The 23,754-nt window shown below is 37.6% G+C and overlaps 1 protein-coding gene across 2 annotated transcripts in view; it reads left to right on the forward strand.

Moving 5' to 3' along the window:
* Positions 1-20,480, forward strand: part of fmn1.L (formin 1 L homeolog) — a 139,127-nt gene extending 118,647 nt beyond the window's left edge. For both annotated transcript variants that reach the window (XM_018231168.2, XM_018231169.2), the window contains 5 exons: positions 1,158-1,250; positions 5,696-5,747; positions 9,048-9,197; positions 15,136-15,220; positions 18,138-20,480. In XM_018231168.2, coding sequence (XP_018086657.1) covers positions 1,158-1,250; positions 5,696-5,747; positions 9,048-9,197; positions 15,136-15,220; positions 18,138-18,182 — 425 coding nt within the window. In that variant the 3' untranslated portion in view covers positions 18,183-20,480. The remainder of the gene's footprint in view (positions 1-1,157; positions 1,251-5,695; positions 5,748-9,047; positions 9,198-15,135; positions 15,221-18,137) is intronic.
* The last annotated feature ends 3,274 nt before the right edge of the window (positions 20,481-23,754 follow it).

Here is a 23,754-nt window from a genome sequence, read left to right on the forward strand (position 1 = left end):
AAAGGAATGGTGCACTCCGTAGACAAAATTAATACCTGGGTGCCAGCATGGGAAATAAGCAGTGAACAAGGATTGCGTCACTCACAGGGTTTTAGTTAAAAAAATAAAAACAATTTTTATTATTAAGCCTCAACGTTTCGATCCTCCACAGGGATCTTCGTCAGGGGCACAGAAGATCCCTGTGGGGGATCGAAACGTTGAGGCTTAATAATAATATTTTTTGGGTTTTTTTTTTTTATATATAGTGAGTCTGACCTGGTGCACTCACAACTACATATCCACTGCCTGGGTGCTGGTCAAAATAATCATTCAAAGTTATATCAAAAAGTTATATTTTATTTCGACGTTTCTGCGCCATAACTCGGGCCTTCCTTTTCATTTGAAAGTTTTTTCTATTCTATTCCTTCACTCGAACTAAATAAATGTGCCCCTAAGAGTGAAAATTATTAGCTTTAAGGCAATTTATTATTGTTATATATATATATATTTTTATTTCCATAACTATTCTCCACGCACAGGGGTTCATATAGTTCCCCTGAACAATTGCTCCACTTGACTGCACCTCATGTAAATTCAGAAACATACAGCCCAGGGATTATAGCCATCATTAAATACATTACGGGCCCATTTAGGAAGACTCAATCTTTTTTTTGGTCAATTTTTTTAGGGGTAAAACTTGAATATTTATAGGGGAAAAAACTAATTTTTTTAAAGATTTATTATACTCCAAAGCTGATAAAAATCTGAATCAGAAAATACTCCAGCTAAAACCCGTCGAGGTCATGTAGAAGTCAGTGGCAGATGTCCCTTTTACAGTTTGAAGATGTTTCTTGACATCATGATCTGTGCTGGTTTTTGTACAATAATCCAAAAAAGACAGGGTTTTCGGGCGACAACTTGAAAAAATAGTACAGTTCAAGCGTCATATTTGAAAAAGTTGTACAAATTGTGACACGATTTTGTAGAGACTTTTCCCACACTGACTTTTTTCAGCCTCTATAAGCTTTTTTTTTTTTTATAAATTAGTCAAATTCATGGATCAGAGTTAGGTTGACTTTTTTTTAATAAAATGGGAAAAATTAGAGTTTTAGTAAATACCCCCTATGTGCAAATACATAGAGAATGGCTAATGTGTGTGATATCTGTTCCCAATACAGTTTGTGACAAGCAGCTGAAAGCAGTGGTAAAAGACTCACCTAAAGAGAATATCCAGCCATTTAAGGACAAGATGTCATCTTTTTTAAACAAAGGTGAGTGTTCAGTATTGGTGGAGGGAAATGAAAGGTCTTTGTGTGGAAAATCAAAAATTTCTGTTCAAATGATTAAACCTTCACCAGTCATATTCTATAGCGTACAAATATTTTATTATCATTTAGTATATCTGCAGAGAGTAATACATTCAAATCTGTATATTTTTGTGAAACGTATATTTACAGAAGACTGCCAGAAATTGTCAGAACAAAATGCTTCCACATTATGGATGTCTGAAAATGTTATGAAACATTCTCTTTTCATCATTGGCTAAATGTACCCTTAGGTTAATGGCACACAAGGCATCATGTGCATGAACTAAACTGAATGAGCTACACCTGAAAGTGCCAGCTTTTTTATGGCTGAACTGGTGCCTTTAGGAGTATCCCTTTTAATTCAGTGGGAGGTATCAGGAGGTCATTTTTGGTATTTTTAACCTCAGTGGACCTAAACAGTTTTGCATCAAGATTTGAACTAATTAAAGCAAAAGCATGGAAGCCACAACATTACTTTAACAATATGAAGAAAAGTGTCGGAGGCCCTTGATTTTAAGGCAAATGGGACACAATGTATAAAAATATTTCAGACAGAAATGTGAATCTCCGAATCTTCAGTGTTGAAGTTTAAGGAGCGCCCGACGGTGCTGCTTACCTTCCTGGCCGTCGCAGTGAATTAAAGATGGCAGCGCCCATACGCTGCACATAAAAGGGCTTCTTAGATTCCGTGTCCCTGCCCAGTTATAGGATTCGTTTGTTTAACTTTCCTGGGTGTTTTGTATTGTTAATTGACTGTTTTCTGGATTTTGACCCCTGCCTGGACTTTGATTCTGATTCTATTCTGCCTGCCTTTGAACTCTTGCCTGGATTTGGATAACATTTTTGCCTGAAACCTTCTGTACTGCGATCTTGGCATTTTTAACCCTAGAGCTTCCTCTTTGGTCCTGACTACTCCCAGCTGGGAGCCAATAGGCCTCCTGACATGAAGCATGCTAAAAATAATAGTAATTAGACTTAGAACCTATTCACCAATGTTTCAAACACTGCACTGAGTGAATAAATCTGCTCTCTGTTAATTGCTCAATAAGTCCTTATGTCAAAATATTTTGCCATTGACTCTTACAAAGTGCCATTATGAAAAATCTGTTTTTATTTTGTTTATTTTAATGCATATTCAACCTTTGTTATGGCTCAAAAAATTTGATTATTAAACTCTGTTAAATAGATATTTATTTCATATAGTTTTATAGCTCTACTTTTTTTTTACCTACAATTAGGCCTACTTGCATTGCTGAGTATTTATTTGTTTTCATAGGCATCTCTGTTAGAGCTAAATTACACAGGAGATTTTGACAAGATTTTTTGGGTCAGAATTAATCTTGTCATGCAACTGCACAACATTTTGTAGGGTCCAACAGAATCTGATCCCCACAGTTGTAATGCAACTCTTCAGGCGACAACTTGAGAAAGTTGTATAATTTTAGTCTCAAATTCAAAAAAGTCATACGATTCAAAGTTGTAAAATTTTAGTGTCAAATTCAAAAAAGTCATACGATTCAAATTATTGCACAATTTTGTCAAGTCTTTTCCTGCACTGACTTTTTTTCCAAGCCAAATTGGATGGAAGCTAGGTCAACTTTATAAAGGAATAATTTTAGTAAATACCCCCTTATTGTATGCAGCATGCAGAGTACCCTATGAACTGTCATGTTGCGTTGGATGGCAAATATTCCACACCAGATTTTTTTATTAGCACCAATATATTTTGACCCGTGTGACTTTGTGACTACATCCGACTTGTAGGATACTTTCTGTTGATCCCACTTCATTCTACAAAATCTCCAGTGTAGCTTAGCTCTATGTTTTCGCAGCTTTTAGCATTCAGTTTTTTTCTCAATCAACTGTACTGTAGAAAAGCCTACAAAGAACTGATAATTTGACTAAGGCACATCTGTACACCGCCATCTGTTGGTTAAAGACAGGTAAAGTTGTTGTACCCTATTAGCCAGTTAAAATGTTGCAGGGCAACCTTTTTGAAATAGGAAATAACAAAAGTGCTATAAAGGTGATACCTTTATTAACTAACCAGTGACGTAACTAGAGGGGGTGGACCCTGACGCTGGACGCGCTGCCGGGCCCCCCCCTCTGTACACCCGGAACCGCCCGGGAATTGTGGCGCATGAGCTGCCAGGGGGGGCCTTGACGGGGTGCGGGCCCTGGCGTAATCCCACCCCCTGCTCCCCCGGTAGTTACGCCACTGTAACTAACTCAGATAATCTATTTTAGGTAGCCAATAAAGGTATCACCTGTACACCACTTTGGTTGTTTGTTTGTTTTTCAAAAGGGTTGCCCTGTAACATTGGTTAACAATAGTAATACAACAGAAGTGCTCTGCTCACTTGTACCTTCCTGTGACTGACTGTATTCAGGATTTCAGTCTTTTTTGAACACAAACTTAAGTGGAGGGGGTTAGGGTCATACTTACAAATGGGGCACAACATTTCATCCCTTAATGATGTCTACCCTACCCATACCAGCTAAGGTGTAGGGTAACACACATACTTACATTTTAATCCCTACCAACCCTTAACCACCAGGCACAGGATAGAAGGAATGAGTAACAACTATTCAGTTAAGTGCCCTTACAGAGGGTGGAAGTTGAGGTCTCTTCAGGTTTCTACCATGTATATTTATTATCCAGCCCCACCATATTCAGGAAGGCATGAAACACATATTTGCTACATACATCCAACTACACTTCCAAAGGGGTAGAGAAAGCATGTAAATAGCATACTTTAATACACCTTTCATTTGCATTCTTGTAGATTTATTGTTGCTGTTTTTCACAACCACACTCGCCCTTTAGTAAACAAACCCCTAGATTGTTCTTTTAAGTCTTCATTTCATTCAGGTTACTACCTACAAAGTAATTAGCACAAATGAGCCATTAGAATGCCTGCCAAATGAAAAGGAAATGCAATATATCAACGTATGTTGTGGTATAAAGAGCAATTTCATGTATAAACAGTATATAACATAATTTATGTGGGAGTATTTTATATTTATATAAATACTTCAAACAATTTAATCTCATCATTTTTTGTACACGCCAGACACACAGATGCTGGTGCTGGCAAGATATGTGAAAAAATGCAATGTACTGAACTGTGCTACGAAAACAGCAGAGGGGGCACTGACTACATAGTACTGAGAGGGTATTACATGATGCCAAATACAATAGAGAGACAGATGTTGGGTCTGATGCAATATAAGAGACAAAGGCATTGTAAGAGACAAACTGTGGAAAGCAAGTATGGGCTCTGACAGGGAAGAATGTACTTGATAAATATAGGGAGCACTGCCTGCCTTTTATTCTGAATAAACAGGATAATGTGCTCCAGAGTGAAAATATGCTATATGAGGTTGAAATGCAAGATATTTTGCCTATGCACACTATTGCATTACACATAATACACAAGTCAGACCTAAAAGCAGGGGTATTGGCTTTATATGTAGTAATAGACGGCACCAGTCATCGGTTTGTTATCTTAAAATGCCTTTATTGGGACATAGGCTCTGACCCCAAACACCCGGGTGTTTGGGGTCAGAGCCTATGTCCCAATAAAGGCATTTTAAGATAACAAACCGATGACTGGTGCCGTCTATTACTACATTTGGTTCGATGAACGGATTGAGGTTGGAAACCGTTGGACATGCATCACATTAAAGTATTTTGGAGGTGAGGGTGCTGACTGTGAAAATTGTGAAACGTATTGGCTTTATAGTCATATATTTATTATATGTGTGTGTTTTCTCTTTCGCAATGGTGCATTAGTTATGAAAAAACAAACGTATTATTAACGAATATTAAAAGCTCCAACATATTCTGCAGTACAGGGTGTATACATTAAAATATACTGATGACAGACGTCATCTTTGCAAAATAGTCACCATGAAAGCTTCGGTCTTGTTACTCGTCAAAAGATCACTCTGTGCAAAATTGTTGTTCTCGCCGGCAATGCATGAAGTCAGAACTGTGATAACCTGCAGAATGTACACCTAGATTGCTGTATGGTGTCCCGCTGGTTAATGTTAGCAAGAATGAATAATAATAGACCAACTTTTTACTCTCTCAAATTCTCCACAGTAGACAGGTTGGAATTTCCACTCTGATTTATATCCCAGAATTAATCACTAGCTGGCAGATCACATTTTTCGAAGCAGCCCTGAAGTAGACATGAGGTTTTGTTTAGTGTTAAGGAAATGAGTTACAAAGTATATAGAAAACAATGATAAAGTGAAGTTTGCTCTAAGAGAGCTCCAATGTGCGCTGTGTGTAGTGTGAATTACAATTACCACTGACCTTGAAACTCTTTGTTGTTACAGCAAAACCTTGCCTTTTATTGTAAGCCATCACAGTGCCCATGGTGTGTCTTTTTTTTTTACAGCCAAAGAAGAATATAAGACAGAAGAAAGTAAACTGACCAGATCACAAAGCAGGTAATGGCAATTATCAGTTGTAGGTTTAAGCTTATAAGCAGTAACGAAACTAGAGGGGTGCGGGACACGCAGCCGGGCCCCCCTCCGTTCGTGATTTTCGGCCCGCATTTCAGTAGCACGCGAGCTGCTGGGGGGCCCTGAGGGGGGTGCGGGCCCTGGCCCGCTCGCACCCCCTGCTTCCCCGCCACTGCTTATAAGGGGGAATGTAATTAAAATCACAAGCGTTGTTTAAAATGTTGTTTTTTTGCGAATGTTTAAATAAAATAATTTGTGCATATTATAAATTTTTCATTAGCGATGCACCGAATCTATCATTTTAGGATTCAGATGAATACCGCAACATTGACAAAAGATTCCACTCATTACACAACCAAATCTGAACACTAGTTTGTAAATTCAGATTTCAGAAAAAAAATTTAATTGCATTTTCTGAACAAACAACTGTCGCTCTCTGTTAACCAAAAGTTAAAAATCATATGACCCAGGGGGTTCTTTTTAGTAACATTTGACTTTTTTTTCTCTAAAAATTCGAGGTTTTTAAAATTTCTCTAAAACTCCACAAATTCAACATTTATTAAGTGTAAAAGCTACGAAAAACTCTAAAACAAAACTTCTCCAAAGCAGTCGAGGTCCCGTAGAAGACAATGGGAGCTGCACTGATCCTATTGGACTTGTTTGTAGACATTCAGAGCTTTTCAAAATTTTTTCCATTAATAATTATGCGAAAAATGCAAATTTTTGAGGGTTTAGATATGTTCGTCATTTTTTCTGCACTTTTTATATTAGGACCTTTTGATAACTTTCATGGCATTAGTGATTTTAGAAAAATAGATTTTAATCGTTGTTTCAAAAAGCTCTAATGTCACCAACATTCAACCTTTAATAAATAGGCACCTAAGGGTTCAGATTTGGATCGGCTGAGCACTAAGAACTGGCTGAATCTGCATCTTGTAAGGCATGTTGAGATTTAGGGGGTTAATTATCAAAGGTTGAATGTTAGAGTTTTATATACCTCAAATGAATTCACAATTCAAATGGTTGGGAGTTCTCAAATTGATCGAGTTTGCTGAAGGAACTCGAATCACTTGAATCATTCCAATTTTCGAACATTAACATCTTCAAATGGTTCAAGGGACCTCTGCCATTGACTCCTACATGATCTCAACAGGTTTTAGATGGTGTATTTTTGAATTCAACCTATTTCCAGGGTTGGGGTATGATAAATCTTTTTTTAAAAAAAAAAAAAAAACACAACTCAAACCTTAATAAATAACCCCCTTACCCAAATCTTGAACTAAAGCTGTGCACTGCAGTATCATTTTTCATTATTAGCCTCAAAACCAATCCCTAGGTACATGACAAAGTTACTACTACCATTAGAGCCTGGAAACACTTGACCAGTGTGCTGCATCGGGTGAAAGGAATGTTTTCTTGTGCTTATACTGATCAAACCAATCACAAGCTGAGAGTGTGACTCATGGGGTAGACATTATATGGTGTTTTGTCAACTACGCAAAATCACCTCTAGCTCAGATGACAACTCCCCAAAATATCTTACCATTGCAGATGACAGGAATCACCATTACCACCACTGATTAGGGCAAAATGTTTCCAAGGCTGCTTTGTTCACTGCTAAGCAAGTGACTGTGGTCAAAGCTGATGGAGTGAACATCATATTTAGAACTGAGAATATGTTTTTTGTCATTAATGGGCCAGTGTAACAGAGTGTCAGTATAGTCACATCCTAGTCAAAGCATAGTCTAAACCACTGAAGTCCAACATCTTGCTGTGCAACTATTTTTAAACTACCATGCAAGTGCATGTGACAAAATGCCCTATCTGAAGTTTCCCCTACAGTGATATACTGAGGTCTATAATGCACAAATGTAATATTTCTTCCTGTATTCCCATTGCCTTAATATGTAACCTTATTATATGGGCAAACAAAGTTACTAAAACAACCTGTTGCTCAATTGGGGGGGGGTAGATCGGCAAGAAGCCGAGGTATTTGAATGAAGAAACCACCCAATAGTTTAGGAACTCTTGCATAGTTTTAATAGCCGAAGGCTTGAGCATTCTTAAATCGGCCCATAAGAGTATGTAGTATCTATAGTGTGAAACTTAGTATTACTTTACTATAATGTTACAGGTGACCAAAAGAAAGAGAAGGGTGTAAGTTGTTGTTGGTAGTAGTAGTATCTCCAAAGAAACCATACTTCATTACTCTTGGCGTAGTCCAACTTGGCTTAGACCTGTTGACCTTCACAGACTCACGTGCAGCAAGCTTGTGCTCTGGGAAGCAAATTATTTCTCAAAACATTTATTAACTAGAAAGATGCCATGAAACTTAAGTGAAGTAGGCCACATTGAGATTCTTCCAAAATGCCCCTGGTGATTTTTACAGACCCATATAATGTTAGGAAGCGTATCATATTCAGATTGGCTGCCTATAACTGCAGGTCTTCATTTTCCAGTCTGGCCATGTTCTTGCATTCAACTGCTTTGTCCTGCACCATGTACAGCTGTTTGATGTTGGATGGTATATATATTTATAATAAACTGCATGAAGGCATGGATATATGATCCATGAGTATGATGGGTGGTCATACTCAGATGAAAAAAATCTGCAACTCCATTTCTTTGAGAGGTATTCTATAAGGAGTACTTATCAAAGTATGTAACCCATTGATAAATAGGTCTTTATAAACACCCGGAAATTAATAGAGGGCTGGAATTTCACTCTGGCAAGAGCTAATAGCAATCTCTTAATAAATATGCCCCATTGACTCCATATACCCTTTCAAAGGGCTGTCAGTTTATTCATCCGGCATCATAATACAAAGCAGAAATTAATTATAGGTCAGCCTTCGGCTGCCATTCAGTATGTAGATGACATGTGGGAATTAATTTTACCTGTATATGGTAATTTCTTGCGGATATGGTCAGGGTTGCCTTCTTACAATTATATTTCAGTATAGCAAGAACAAATATTGTAGAAATGTGATGTGGTGTTTATTAAATGAATTATCTTGCACTTTCATTCCTCTATTTTATCTTGTGCTGTAATAAAATACCTGTATTTTTCTTTTCTTTTCTAAACATAAGGAAAGGCAGGGGATTATTTAAGTAATGTTTTCTTGATTATAGGAAATTTTCCCTTTCCTTTTTCCTGCGTGAGAGGTGTCTTGCTTTAAAGTCAGTACAAGCCCTTCTTGAAAAGAGGAAAAAACAATGGGGGGAGACTGTGGGGGCACATAAACATATCCTTGTTTGCTGAAAAAAAAAATCTCTCATTCCCAGGTTTGAAAAAACAGTTGAATATTTTGGGTGTAAGCCAAAGGGCAATGATAAAGAGATCAACCCCAACGCCTTCTTCGTGTTGTGGTATGAATTCTGCGTTGACTTCAAGAGTGTGTGGAAAAGAGAGAGCAAAGTCCTCTCCACCGAAAGGTACGTTTCCAATCAAAGCCTTACTTGCATTACACAGCATCTGGGACACCCAGATTACACATACTCATTCCACAGGCGCCTTTGTTTTCTTTTCGGATCAAATGGACATCAAGGGAAGGTGATTCCCCCCCAGGGCTCCAGAGGGAACCCGCTAGCGGCCGTCTGTCCTCACAAAAAGATAAACACGCCAGATCTGATAAGTTACACTTTTCTTTACCACTCCCAATTACTTGCTAGTAAAATGAAAGGAGACCTCAGCTAATTTGGACCAGATTTTTTTTCTCTTTGGTGTCTGAGTTACACAGATTGAGTTGGGTATTGGTCTAAACAGTTAGAGCTGAGTAGCCTCCTCTGTTTTATAGTTAACATGGAGCAGTCTCTATGTTTGTGTTTTTCTTTGAAAGACATGGTAATCGATGAATCTTGCTAACCTTTTTGCTTTGGTCACTGCTGAGCAGATTTGGTCAAAGCTGATGGTGCGAATGTCAAATTTAGAACCAAGAACATATTTTATGCCATTATTAGGTAGACGTGGCTGCATATTGCTATGCTGGAGTGTCACAGCCCAGTGTGAGACAGTGACAGCATGTGCACATGCTACTGAAAGCCCGGGAAAGCCTTAGTTGATATCCTTGTAAATAATGCAAACAAAAATGATAATGCATGATTGGGCCACGTTATAGTTGATTTGGTTTAAAGATACAATGAGAGTGAGTTTTTTCACCATTTTTTTTTCACATGCAGCTTAGAGTTAACAGATCATGCACAATAAACTTGTAAGGGAGCATTCACTTACCAAGACCAAGTAAGCAAAGTGCACTTTAGAGCACAGTCGTTTTTTTTCCACAATGCAATGTTCGTCAACAAAATGATGGCTTCATTGCACACACAAATAGCTGATTCCCTTGATCCTGTTGTATCCAACTTGCCAAAGTGGGCAAAACTGCGCTTCAACTATTTTGCATTGAATACTTCCAAAGTCTGCCTGGTATAATTTCTGGTGTTCGCCATTCATGTGACGTGCGCACCCCTACTCTTCCACCAGACTTACCACCTAGTCAAAAGGTGGCTGTAGCTCCAGGGTTTCCTGTTTTGGACAGGAAGGATTGAGCGGAGCAAAGGACAACTCTACAGAATTACGAAGAGTGCATTGTACCCCAGGTACTTTTAATGAAAGTGCTTCCAGGCACAACTCACTGCAGGGAAAAGCTCAAGGTGCCCACTCTACGTGCGGATGTAAATGCAAATGAACCCTCTAGCCTCCAACTAGAAGAAATTTAAAAAAAAAAAAAAGTTTGTACCCACTTTTTAATAATGCCATCTGCTGCAGATTAGGAATCTTTATCATTTTGACCTAAAAATAAATAAATAAAACAATCGATGGCTCAGAGGAATGACTTTGGCGCTTATGTATTAACCCATCAGTTCCAGATGTGCTTGGAGAACCAGGTTTTTTTTTCTTATAACAAAACATTTAAAGTGCATTGGTAAAAAATATAGGTTTTGCTGGTGCTAGCCATTATGGGAATACTGGAGGGATTATTGTGTGTGTCTGTGTGTATGTGTGTATATATATATATATATATATATATATATATATATATATATATATATATATATATATATATATATATATATATATATATATATATATTATATTATATATATATATATATATATATATATTTTGCAACCCCGCTTAATGGTCCATTAAGCAGGGATCCTTAATCGACCATTACCTTTTGAATAAAACAGGGATTGTTTGTTCATATATTGCAATATATTTAAGCTGCCAACTACGTCGGTCATCCCATATCTGGCCAGTCATACACTCAACTTTCATCTTATTCATTAAGCATTCTATTGTTTCATTATACATTTTGCCCTTTTATAAATAAATTAATTAATTAAAAAAAAAAAACATATTTAGTTTAGGTTTAAATATTAGTATATGTCCATAGAAAGAAACCAGCAACTACAGGGTATTGTTGAAAAATCAAAAAAGTGTATTGAAAAAAAGCATGTACAGTTTTACATGCTTTTCTTCAATACACTTTTTTGATTTTTCAACAATACCCTGTAATTGCTGGTTTCTTTCTATGGATATATTTAGATATATATATATATAACAATTGGTTTATATATATATATATATATATATATATATACACATACACACAGACACACACAATAATACCTCCAGTATTCCCATAATGGCTAGCACCAGCAAAACCTATATTTTTTACCAATGCACTTTTGCATATTCTTGCTTGGTAAAAACCTTTTTTGTTACTTAGAGCAAGTTGTCTAGACTTTTTTGTTTGAAATATAATTTGTCCATTTCTGGACTAAGTCATGGACTGGGATTAGACTCCACTCCATTTTGTACAAATATATATATATATATATATATATATATATATATATATATATATATAAATAAACACACACTATTTATATGTGTACACTTGCAAGCCTAGGTGGCCACCAGCATTACTGCTGAAGCCTGGGTATTAAGCATCTTTTTATATAGTGCTAATAAAAATCCTGTTGATTCCTGCACATTACGGCTCAGCCCTTTATCCTGATCTTTTCCCACTTTAATGTTGGCCGAACGACGCATTCCGCAGTAAAACTGGAAACTGAGCAGCGTGAGCTGCTGTGGCATTTATTTTATTGACTAAAATAAATCAATTAAGAGATTTAAACAGTGTAACACAGCACAGTGGGAACAGGGTAACCAGATGCATTTAATAGTTTAGAGCCGAATGGGCATCCTCCTCTGGGACATGTAAAGCTCCAGTAGGAGAGCAAGACATGCTTTCTAAGTGGCACCATACTTAATGCAGAAATTTCCAGATGATTTTGCACAACATTCTTTACAGGGATATAAACTAGATGAGGAATTTCCCTTTTGAAGGCGGGTAAATGCACGTGCTGTGGTGTATATCTAGCTTATATAGGAATTCAATTGGAAGCTCAAACAGCACATTAAATAAGGGTTACTTGCTCATAGCATGCTTTAGCAAGCAGCAGTGCAGTGGTTAAACAGCTGAAACATATCCACACAAACCAGAGAGCTCTACATTTTTCTAAGGTCTTTGGCAGTAACACCAAAGTTGTACATCTCCAGTGTTTTCTAAATTACACCTTATTGATGCTGATGGGAGGTATTTTGGAAAAAGTGAGGGAATGCAGTGTCCAACAAAATGCAACTTTGGAGGAATTGCAACTAGAGAGAGTAATTACTCACAGTCAGCTGCAGTTTGAGCCAAATGTTGTCCATGTAATGGTTCCCCGGATACTCTGTCCTAGGCATCCAAGTATTATATAGATAACTGAAAGAGGTTGGGAATCATACACTTAGGCAGAAATTGTCTGCTATTATATCTATCTATCTATATATATATATATATATATATATATATATATATATATATATATATATATATATATATGTGTGTGTGTTGGTGATTTCACTTCCTGTTTGGTGATAGAGGAGGGTATAAAACCCTGGTTTTAAACATATGGTGTATCTTGAGAACGGTCCAAGACCAGGACCGAAACGTCGATACATGTAAAATATCTTTTAAAATTTGATAAATAAATTAAACTTTTAAAAAATTCCAGTGTGCACTGCTTTCTACTGATGGACTTCTGAATAATTGACACGGCAGCAGCACCTGGTACTTGATTATTCGAAGGTGTGCGAGAGACTTATTTTGTTTTTTATATATATATATATATATATATATATATATATATACACACACACACACATACAGTAGAAACCCTCATTTTACCTTTTTTCAGTGGACCAGAAAAACAGAAAAAATGGTGTAAAATTCAGGGAAATGTATTCACGTCGGCTGTACAAGCACATTATAATACATTCATTTTGATCATAAGAAATAGTGATGGGCGAAAAATTCGCGAAACAGCGCCGGCGTCCGTTTTTGACGCAGGCAATTTTTCGCAGCTGTTTCTTGAATTCATTCGCCGGCGGTGAATCGTGGGAATTCGCTGCAAATTTGCGACTGCCGAATAAATTCGCACATCACTAATAAGAAAAGTGTTGCTGGTCTTTTTAACATACATGAAACTTTTTAACGTTTCCCGGGAACGCTTTGAGTGCTGCCCTGATTAAAATGTATATATATATATATATATATATATATATATATATATATATATATATATATATATATATATATATATATACTGTATGTTCGATCTGGAAGCATTTAGAACACAGGAATGTGCAAAAAATTTTTATTATATTCACATAATCCCCAGCATCAACGCGTTTCAGTTCTCCTTGAACCGTCGTCAATTATGTGAATATAACAAAAACTTTTTTGGACGTATCCGTGAGAGCTTCCAGATTTTACAGCTACTTGATTCATTAGGGAACGGGAGTTGATATGAGAATGGTGAGTGCCGGTTTCCACTATTTTAATAGGTATGTTTGAACTGACTGCATGCATAACATCAGATTTGAACAAGTAAATAAGTATATATATGTGCTGAAAAGCCAGTTCAGATCTGGGTTGTACTGATTGTATCTTGCCTTTTCTCTACAACGTGAAGTAAGGTCTGCAGGACATACTTTTTGCAGGGACCAGCTGCAGGTTTTAAAATTAGCATCAATTATCAGACCCCCTTTAATGATAAGTTATGGGGAGTAACAGCCATTCTGTATTCATTAGATATCCTGCTGATGAATGAGGGCCATTCACGAACACTGTAACACACAGTTCCTACAAATATTTTACATTCAAGAGAATTCCTCCACTTTTTCTCTGCTTTTCCTAGAATTGAGTTCTTGGCTTCGTATGAGTGTCATTTTCCTTTATGATTCAAGGACAGAGTGAAAAATACAACACAGCAGATGTCTAAAAATATCTCCGAATCCTGCATATTTGTAGTTAATATCTTGTATGTAAACCAGCATTCTATTTAGTGAATATAAAATTAAAGTGTTTGCCTTATTGGTGCCCCCTTAGTTACAAAGTGTCAGTATTGCATTTACAAACTTGAAAATAGTATTTACATGAGGAATGTACAGCTTGCAGCCCCACAACATAAGGATGATTGAGGATGCTGGAAGATGAAGATCAACAACAGCTGTAGGGTTGCAAATTGGATAACCCTGTTTTCGGTGTTTTAATAAATTACATTGAAGTTCCAGGCCTCCTGCATTGCCCTCACCCCTACACAAAGGCAACTACATTAAGGAGCATGCTCATCAGTTATTGAAAAGATAATTATCCAAAAAAATGATTGAAAAAAACGATAAAGCCCTGTTAACTTGTATAGACTTTTGCTACATTGTGGATAATTTTTCTACAAAGGTCTTCATGAATGTTTTATGTGCTTTCCCATAATGCAGCTTGTGTCTGTAAATGTATGGTCATCACAGTCTCTGATAAAATATTTTTATTTCACTTTTGTTTTCTGCCGTTGCCACACTCTCGTCCACACTTTGGCACCGCAGTATAAACATCATCTAGAACAGTGTTGTATTGTATATAACCAAAATGCTTCTACTTCTCTTTCAACTTGTAGACCCATCTCTGCCTTCTAGAACTCCTCCTTCCCAGTTAAACACGTCTTGAAAAAATCTGGTCCCTTTCCATATTCTTCTTATGTCCAGACATGAACCGTGGTTTTATCACTTAGGGGTCTGACCACTTTACCCCAATAAATCACAAGATGATTTACACTTTATGGATTACCCCAACCATTTCCCCCTTTTAACAGATTTCATGTAACTCGGCTTTTGCCACACTGTTTTGAATGAAATACAGAAAGAAAAAAAATCAATTTAGTTCAATATTTTATGAATAGCTTAAAAAAATGGTGAATCTTCCTCTAGGCTGTGATAAGTTCCTTATGGGCTCTGCCACTAATATCAAACTTCTCCCCTTTTTTTTAGGCTTCGCCAGGCTCAGGAATCTGTAAATAAACTGACAGCAGAAAAGAAGGTTGAAACCAGGAAGATTAACCCTGCAGCAAGTCTGGTAAACAAATTTCTGTCATAAAAAACATTGTTGTTCAACATGCTAAACTCCTAGGGCTGTAAGCTCTTGCACCAGTTGACTTTCAAATGATTTAAAGGAGAAGTGAACAGTTAATTACAGTGAACATTTCACATCCTATTCCTACCCATGCACACACAGCAATGCATTCCTTAGCACCAGGGCAGCCATCAGGGGGGAGAGTTGTAGGGGGCCCCGAGGGTAAGGGGGGCCCGGCCACGCCACACTTACTTGATTAGCCGGCCCCCATCTTTCTGAGAGCTGCTGACTTTGGGAAGGCATGGACGTTTAAGGGGCCCTGGCCACCAATTCTCTCATAATGTGGGGGAGGGGCCCTGGCAACCAATTTTTTTTTCACATGTGGGGTCCTAGCCACCAATATTTTTTAATGGGAGGGCCCTGTCCACAAATGTTTTTTTATGGGGGGCCTGACCACCAATATCTTTATTTTTTATTAACATGTGGGAACCCTAGCCACCAATATTTTTTTTGTTTTTTTACTGTGTGGTGGGGGGCGGACCTGTAGGTGGGGCTTGCGGTGGGAGCAGCCCAGGGGGCCCAGGAAATTTTGTCGTATGGGGCCCTCTCAGCATATCACTGGCCTAGGCAGAAAAACAGAAGCTAAGGCAGTATTCAAAAAGTACTGCCAAATGGAAATTAGTTTCCCTGCAAATGTGGGCTCCCTGCTGTTAAGACCCTGCCACTCTCAGTTTGTGCCCTGCCCAGTTTTAGTTAGGGATGCACTGAATCCAGGATTCGGTTTAGGATTCGGCCTTTTTCAGCAGGATTTGGATTTGGCTGAATCCTTCTGCCCGGCCGAACCAAATCGGAATCCTAATTTGCATATGCAGATTAGAGGTGGGGAGGGAAATCGTATGACTTTTTGTCACAAAACAAATGTTTTCCCCTTCCCACCTCTAATTTGCATATGCATTTTAAGATTTGGTTCGGTATAAGGCCGAATTTTTCGGATAGAAGTGCAAGCCAGGACATGCATTTGCTTCTTCTGTTTTGGTCATATTCCCTATCCACACCCATTTTTTTTTTTAAAGTTAGAAAGACTCTAGTTTAAGAATTCCTAGTGGTGCAGGTCAATGCTGGAGCAAATTATAAGGATTTATCAATATAGAGTGCAACCCATGCTGTCAAAGTTCTGGATATTATCCAGGTTCAGCTCTAAAGTTTTTTTAGTATTCAAACTTGGGAAAAATTTGTAGTGTCTGGCAGATGTTACATTTAAAATCTCTTGTAAACAAATGAAGCTATGGTAGTTATGATTATATATTAGACATATATATATATTTGCCACAGATCTGTGGAACTCCTAGGACTTTATAAATAATTTGTTTTTATTAATTTACATTAAAAATAACTTATTGTCATTGTTGTGGTCCAGTTCCGAGACCTTTAACACAACTACAAATATTTTAAGAACCAACAATTTATAGTCACGCCTAAGAATAGGGGGGGACCTCACGTAATCATACCGCTCCCCTTAAGCATAATGCTTAACATCCCATCAATAGTGTGAAACGCATAGTCAAAGCTGTACAAGTTACGGATTACAATAAAATTACCATACATATATCATTAACCAACATATCATGAGAGACCTGGGATCAAAACAGTGATAACCACCAATAAATACCTTCACTTATTTATAAGTCCCACGAGTGCTTCAATTTTTATTATATAGATACACATTTCACTGGATGCACCTGGGAATTCATTTTTTTTGGGAGTGTGTTACTGCTACTACACCAGCTATATATTAACCAACATAAAATACCGTTCGTCATTCATTCAAGAATCGGATATAAAGGCAATTTTCATTTAATCCACCAGGATTAGTCTATCCAGTTTTCTAATCCAAAAGACTTCACGTCGGAGAAGTCTTTGAGAATGGTCCACCCCACTCCCCTTTTATATATAAAGTCCCAGGAGTGCCACAATTTTTTTTGCTGGACAGTGTGATTTATACACTGTAGCTGTATAAGGATTACACAATTAGCATCTTGGATGCAGGAGTGATAATCTGATCCAGCCTGAATAGTGAGACATCGTTAGGCAGCCTTAACGAGAGATGTCTCTGTGTTATGTCTGGAGCAGAGGTCTGTCTGAAAGGCAGATGCAATTGGGAGGGTGGGCAACTGAACTTTCACCAAGGTGCTAGTGACAAAATCAAGTCTGTTACTTAAAAAAAATAAAATAGGGCAGGGGTACATGAGGAGATCTGTCTGTAGTGATGGGTGAAATTGTCCGGTTTTGCCAAAAAAGTTTAGAATTTGCCTCATAATTCGCGAAACGGCAAAAAAAACATGAAACACATTTAAGTCAATGGGTGTCAATTGTTTCGACACGCGTCAATTTCAACGTCTGCGACAATTGTTATACGCATGCCTTTTTTGTCTAAATGCTTTAAAGTCAATGGGCGTTAGAATAATTTTGACGCGCAACAATGTTTATGCGCACGACTATTTCACTAATTTATTTGGCACCGGCATAACGTGGAAACTCGCCTGGCGAATTTATTCGCCCATCACTAGAAATCTGTAGTACGGCAAGTGACAAATCTCCTGAAAATGCATTGCCATTCACTAACCTTCCAATTACTGCATGTCAAACACAGTACATATATGAAATTCACCTGTTTCGGATATATCACTGCAGGTAGCGTAGATTTTCCATGGACAACAAATCTCATTATGTGTCATTACCCTTATGCAGCCTCAGGATGGTTACAGTAATAGCTGGTATACAGGTGGTGGGTACAGATGGGCAGAGTAAATATGCCTTTTTATTCATTAACTGGCAGAAGAATGGCTTTGTTCTGCTTTTACTACATATTTGTTTTTTGATTAATGATTTGAAAGCTACATTTGTCTCCTCTTAACTCTAGAAAGAAAAGCTGCGTCAGAAAGAAGCAAGTGTCACCAGCAACTAAGAAGCTCAGGTCATGGAAGTCTTGGAAGAAGAATCAGAAGGCCTGCAAAGGCTCTAGCTAAAAGCCAGCATTAGAGCTCCCATGGATACCTTTGTTGTCATTGAGCTGCCTCAGATCAGTGTAATTAATGCAGCAAACATTCATTACTATGTATGACAGCAGCCAACATGTAGGTGTTGTACAATCATAATGCACTTTGTGCACAGATAACATGTATATAATTATAATTCTTCTATATATTCAGAGCCCATTAGTACAAATGGGATATATATATATAAACACACAAAGAGTGAGAGAACAATAGTGACACAGAGAGAGAGAAATATATATATATATAGTATACATACTATATAAAAAATGTGTTCTTAGACATAATAATTAGCTTGAAAAGCACTGATTTGAATCAGTTGGTTCAGGATTTATATTATTTTTATAGTAAGCCTGTGCAGATTGTTGTACAATATATATATAAAATATTTATGTATAATGTTGGATGTAACTTGTTTTTGTAGCTTGCAAACTTTATTCATGAAGAATATTTCGATTGACTTTTTCAAGATTCTTGAGCTGACTTGAGAAAACGCAGCATGTTTCATTAGGACAGAGATGGGAAGCTTACTTATGGTCTTTAAATACAGCTTTAAAGGCTAGAAAAGTGTCCCACATCATAAATGAGGCACTTTCTAGGGTAACTCTGTAGTGACACTAGTCATTAAGGAATGCTGAATGCATATTCTTCATCACTGGTCCCAGCCAGCTAGGTATTGGCCAGACCCAGTATGTTTTGTGTTAAGTGTACCGTTCATAGGTGAAGTCCATCACTAGATGGGATATTAATTTTTTGAAATCCATCACCTCCATACACCTGTATCACACCCAGACACAGTACTCATTGGTGCAGACCTAATGACAGGAGACTTGCTGTGTTGCCCTGACCTAATATGTCACAGTCTTGCAGAGTATTTTGGGAAAGATAGCAAACAGTGTTGCAATTATGAAGTACGGCGTTTGCACATTATCAAAATCAGCATTTCTTTGGATAAAGTGTGATTTACATTTAGTATAATGTGCTTTTTCCAGAAGTACATACTTTCACTGACCAAAGCAGCTATTGCGCTATGTATTTGTTTTGGCGTAAGTATGCTTTTATAAATCCGTTTTATTGTGCCTTTTTTTTAAATTCTACTCAGCAAGTTTCCATATGCCTAGTTGGAATTCTGAATTGATTGCAGAGAAGTGGCATGCAAGTCATGAGCATTAGCTTGAGGTGCATTTACCTGAACAGATGTGCACTTGTATGTAAACGTTTGCCCCTTTGCTGCAATAAAACCATGTCACCTTTTATATATAACCATTGAATATCTGGGCTGTTGTATATTCAAGCCTTGAGACACATCAAATACATTACCTTACAGTGACTGCTTTAGCCGGGCCATGCCAATCACCATCTTTTTCTGTTGTTATGAATGTTTTATTAATTAATATCAAAATGTGATAGCGGTGTCTTTAATAGGAAGTATTTGCATCTGAAAAACGTGTTTAAAGTCTATTCCTATTCTTTAGTTAGAGATATTTATAGAGGAAGATTATTTTTACTTAGGGTATTCTTTTCAACATATTGACAGCTTGACAAACCTTTCTTCATAACTCAGACCTTCCATACCCTTTATTCGCTTATTATTACCTCTACATGAATCTTTACCCCTTTTAATACAGGACAGTAGCCTTGCTGGCCCTTTCTGCTGCTGACTGTTACCTACTATAGTTATGTTTATTACCCCTTCTCCATCGCATAATTTTTCTAAGTTAATGCCATAAAGGATATAGGATATAATGGATATAGGTAGTCTACATGTTTTTTTTTGTGATTTATCAAAAATTAATTTCCTCTTCCACCCTATTACCAATTTGTCAAGACCCCTCCTCAAAAAGTACAAATGCTGGATACATGTAACTGCCCCATATACTTGTAAATTCATTAACAAAATCATTTTATATAAGTGGATCAATACAGAACCTTGTCCCACAGCTCTTAGAAACCTTGCCCAGTTGGAGATTGTACCAATAACACTCACCCCCGCTGATTACTATCTTTTATTTAGTCCTCTAGTCATGTATAAACAGCTTCACCATGACCAACATACTTTAGTTAATAATAGTGAAGGAAGAAAACTTAAATAAATAGAAAAAAATAAAAGAGTTAGGTAACTAACTAATATCCTTGGGCTCAGATTACAGCAGGGAGAGGGAAAAGGCAGGGGGAGAGAGGAGCACACTGAGCATGCTCAAGCCCTAGCCCTGGAGGTATAAGCTGAAAACAGGAAGTCTGATACAGAAGCCCATGTGTACACAATGGAAGGAATGAAATGTTGTGTTTCTTTTGACAGAGGACTCAGAGCAGCATTACTTTGAGGGTTTACTGGTGTATATATATATATATATATATATATATATATATATATATATATATATATAATCATTGGATAAGGACCCGCACTCCGATATTTCGTGAAAAAAGATTTTTTTATTTTAACTTGTGCATCCAACGTTTCGGCCCATGTCTGGGCCTTTATCAAGACATGGGCCGAAACGTTGGATGCACAAGTTAAAATAAAAAAATCTTTTTTCACGAAATATCGGAGTGCGGGTCCTTATCCAATGATTGTATGCTGAAGCTTTGACCCAGCACCCACAGTATCTTCAAGACTGGATCTGAGTGCAAGCGTTTTTCTATGTATATATATATATATATATATATATATATATATATATATATACCTTTCTGCTTACTTAATTTTAGCCTTTCCTTATCCTTTAAAGGGAGATGCTGCAAAAAAAAAGATTAGGCACTGCTGGCAGATAAAAACCCTTAGAATTCCTCAGTTTTCATGAAAAGTGATTAAAAATAAATGTTTTGCAAGCAGACAATTGAACGATTGTTCACCTCAAGCAAATAGTTGAATTGCACTATGCAGTTGGAAGAAATCCCAATGACTGTAAAATGCTGAGAGAAAGGATCTTGCAGTCTTTCCCCTATGAGGAATGTCTGAATGCTCTCAGCTCGACCCTTGGCATTGTGTGACTTTTCTACATAACTTACCTGTGATGGTGGGTATCAGCTGTCACTAGGCTGTGCTTGGGTCTGGAAGTGGTCTCAGTAAGCGTAACGTGATCCTATGTACACTGCTGTTAGACGCCATTACATCATTAAGTAGTGACAGTCAGGAGCCCTCAACGCTGACTGTCTAGCCTCTTGGGACAGCGATACACCCAAAGCAACAGTTGCACATTTTTTTGGGTCCAGTAGTAAGTATTTAAATAGTACTGCTGTTTGACTGTTTCACAGGTAGATTTGCCCTCCATGTTTAGCAGGGTCAGCAAGTAACGCTTATAAATAAGTGCTAAGTGACTTTTAAATATGATGGAATGCCTGGAATTATCTGTAAAACTTCTTATTTCGGTTTATTGGCTCAAAGTCCTAACTTAGAACAGGGAGGCATACATTGCATGTTTGCTTGAACATTCTGAGAGCTATCCTGAACCGTGCTTGGCATGATGTGTGTGGGGGTTTATTGCTGGTCACACAGACTACCAGTTCTGTCACAGCTAAAGGTGCCTGCCTTATAAATATAAATCCTGGTCCATCCGTGATTTAATTTAGGGGCCAATGGGATGAACATCTATCCATATCCCCCCAAAATGTGTTCTCTGCAGTGGCACAGCATTCAAGTTTTCAGTTACCTAGCGAACTGATAATATATTTATTTATAAATAAGTAAGAAACTCCATCAATATGTATTGTTATACGAAGCCGTGATGTTATAAGATATGGTAGAAGTGCAGAGCCCTCAGTAACAGTAAGCAAGAGCCCCTATAGTAAACAATGTCTAATCCTCACCTGCAGCAGTCTCTCTACCTGCAGCAGTCTCTCTCCAGCGGCAGCTCTGTGTACAATATACAGTCACATACAGTAACTTTTTTTTATCTGACAATTTTTATTAGTTTTCAACAATACAATCATTATATTGGTATATAATAGTCTAGATCATTGCAGGTATACTCATTGGGGCAGATTCACTAAAGGGGGAATTGTCGCCAGCGACCGCTTCGCATACCTCGCATCACTTCGCCAGGCGCAAATTCTCTACCACTACGCTAGTTCACGAATATGCAAAGTTGCATCCTGGGAGCCGAACGCTGGCGAATATTCTCTAGCGTTACTTCGGCAGTGCAAGAATTTCATAGTGAAGATGCGTTAGTGTTCGTTTGTGCCTAGCGAAAATTCGCTAGTGATCTTACGCTTAGGTTTTACGCTGAATAGGGCATTAAAGTTGTATGGGCTTCTTTATTAGCGATGTTGGTGCAAATGCTTGAAGTTACCACTTTTTATAACAAATGTCCTAGGAATCTTAATAAAGACAAAAGAGTTAATAGAATGCTCTAGACATGAGCCCACTGTAAAATAAATGTTCCATGTGTTCTCAAATGTCTGGGGGAAAATGTTAAGCCAAATAAAGTTAAAGTTGGGACTTTTGAAGGCAATCCCGCTTAAAAAAAGGAAAAGTCGCCAGCGTTTTTTAATCTTTAATGCATTTTCGGCAGACAGTACATGATGTAACTGATAAGATAAGAGGTAACGTTCAGTAAAATCCGCACTTTACTGAATTTGCGTATCAACGACCATTCGCTTGAGTGAAAAATCCCGAATGAACGATAGCGACAGTCCCATTCGCTAGGAAATTGCCATCTGCGCCTGTTAGTGAATTGGCGATGTCCCTAGCGAATTTTCGCTAGTGACAGCCACTTCGCCCTTTAGTGAATGAACCCCATTGAGTTAACCAAAATAATATACACACATTTAAACACAAAACGTTGTATTACATCTGTATGTCTCTCAGGGTAGTTAACATTTATACAATACATATAAACTGTATATAAACTAGATTTCGACCTTAGACATCCAAAGTTTGTGAGCTTCCAACATACAGTACCTTATCTTTGCTTCCCAGATTCATATGGGTCTAGTATTTTTAACCAAACGAATGGAAGTTCAGAGTTGTATAGAACAGGATACAAATTCTTCTGTCATTTGAGTTTAAGACATATCACTAAACACTAATTGACCCTTCTTAACCTTTCCCAAGAATACCCCTTAACCCCTACTAGTGACCCTTTTGACATTTGCGATTTCCTTTCATTGACCCTTTCAAACAAATCCCACTGACCTTTAATATCCCTACTACCACATTAAAGCCCCTTCAGCAGCATCCTAGTATTTCCCCAAGCTAAACCTTCACCAGAGACAACCAGCAACAATGTCTGTCCAGCTGAGCTAATATTCTCCTTCCTATTGGTCTCCCTGATAAATTGCTTCAGTTCTCCACGGGCTGGCTTTACTAAACAACCAAATTGCTTATGCAGTGTGTGTGTTCTAGTTATGTTTTACTCTTAACTTAGGCCATGGATAACCGCAATAGACTTCCCATTCATCACCCTAATTAGTGCTGACTTAAGGAAAACTGATTTCTGAAAAAACTAAACATTTTAAGACACTGGCCTTTATTCATGTATC

The sequence above is a fragment of the Xenopus laevis genome, chromosome 8L (assembly GCF_017654675.1).
Source record: "Xenopus laevis strain J_2021 chromosome 8L, Xenopus_laevis_v10.1, whole genome shotgun sequence".
NCBI classification, from domain to species: Eukaryota; Metazoa; Chordata; class Amphibia; order Anura; family Pipidae; genus Xenopus; species Xenopus laevis.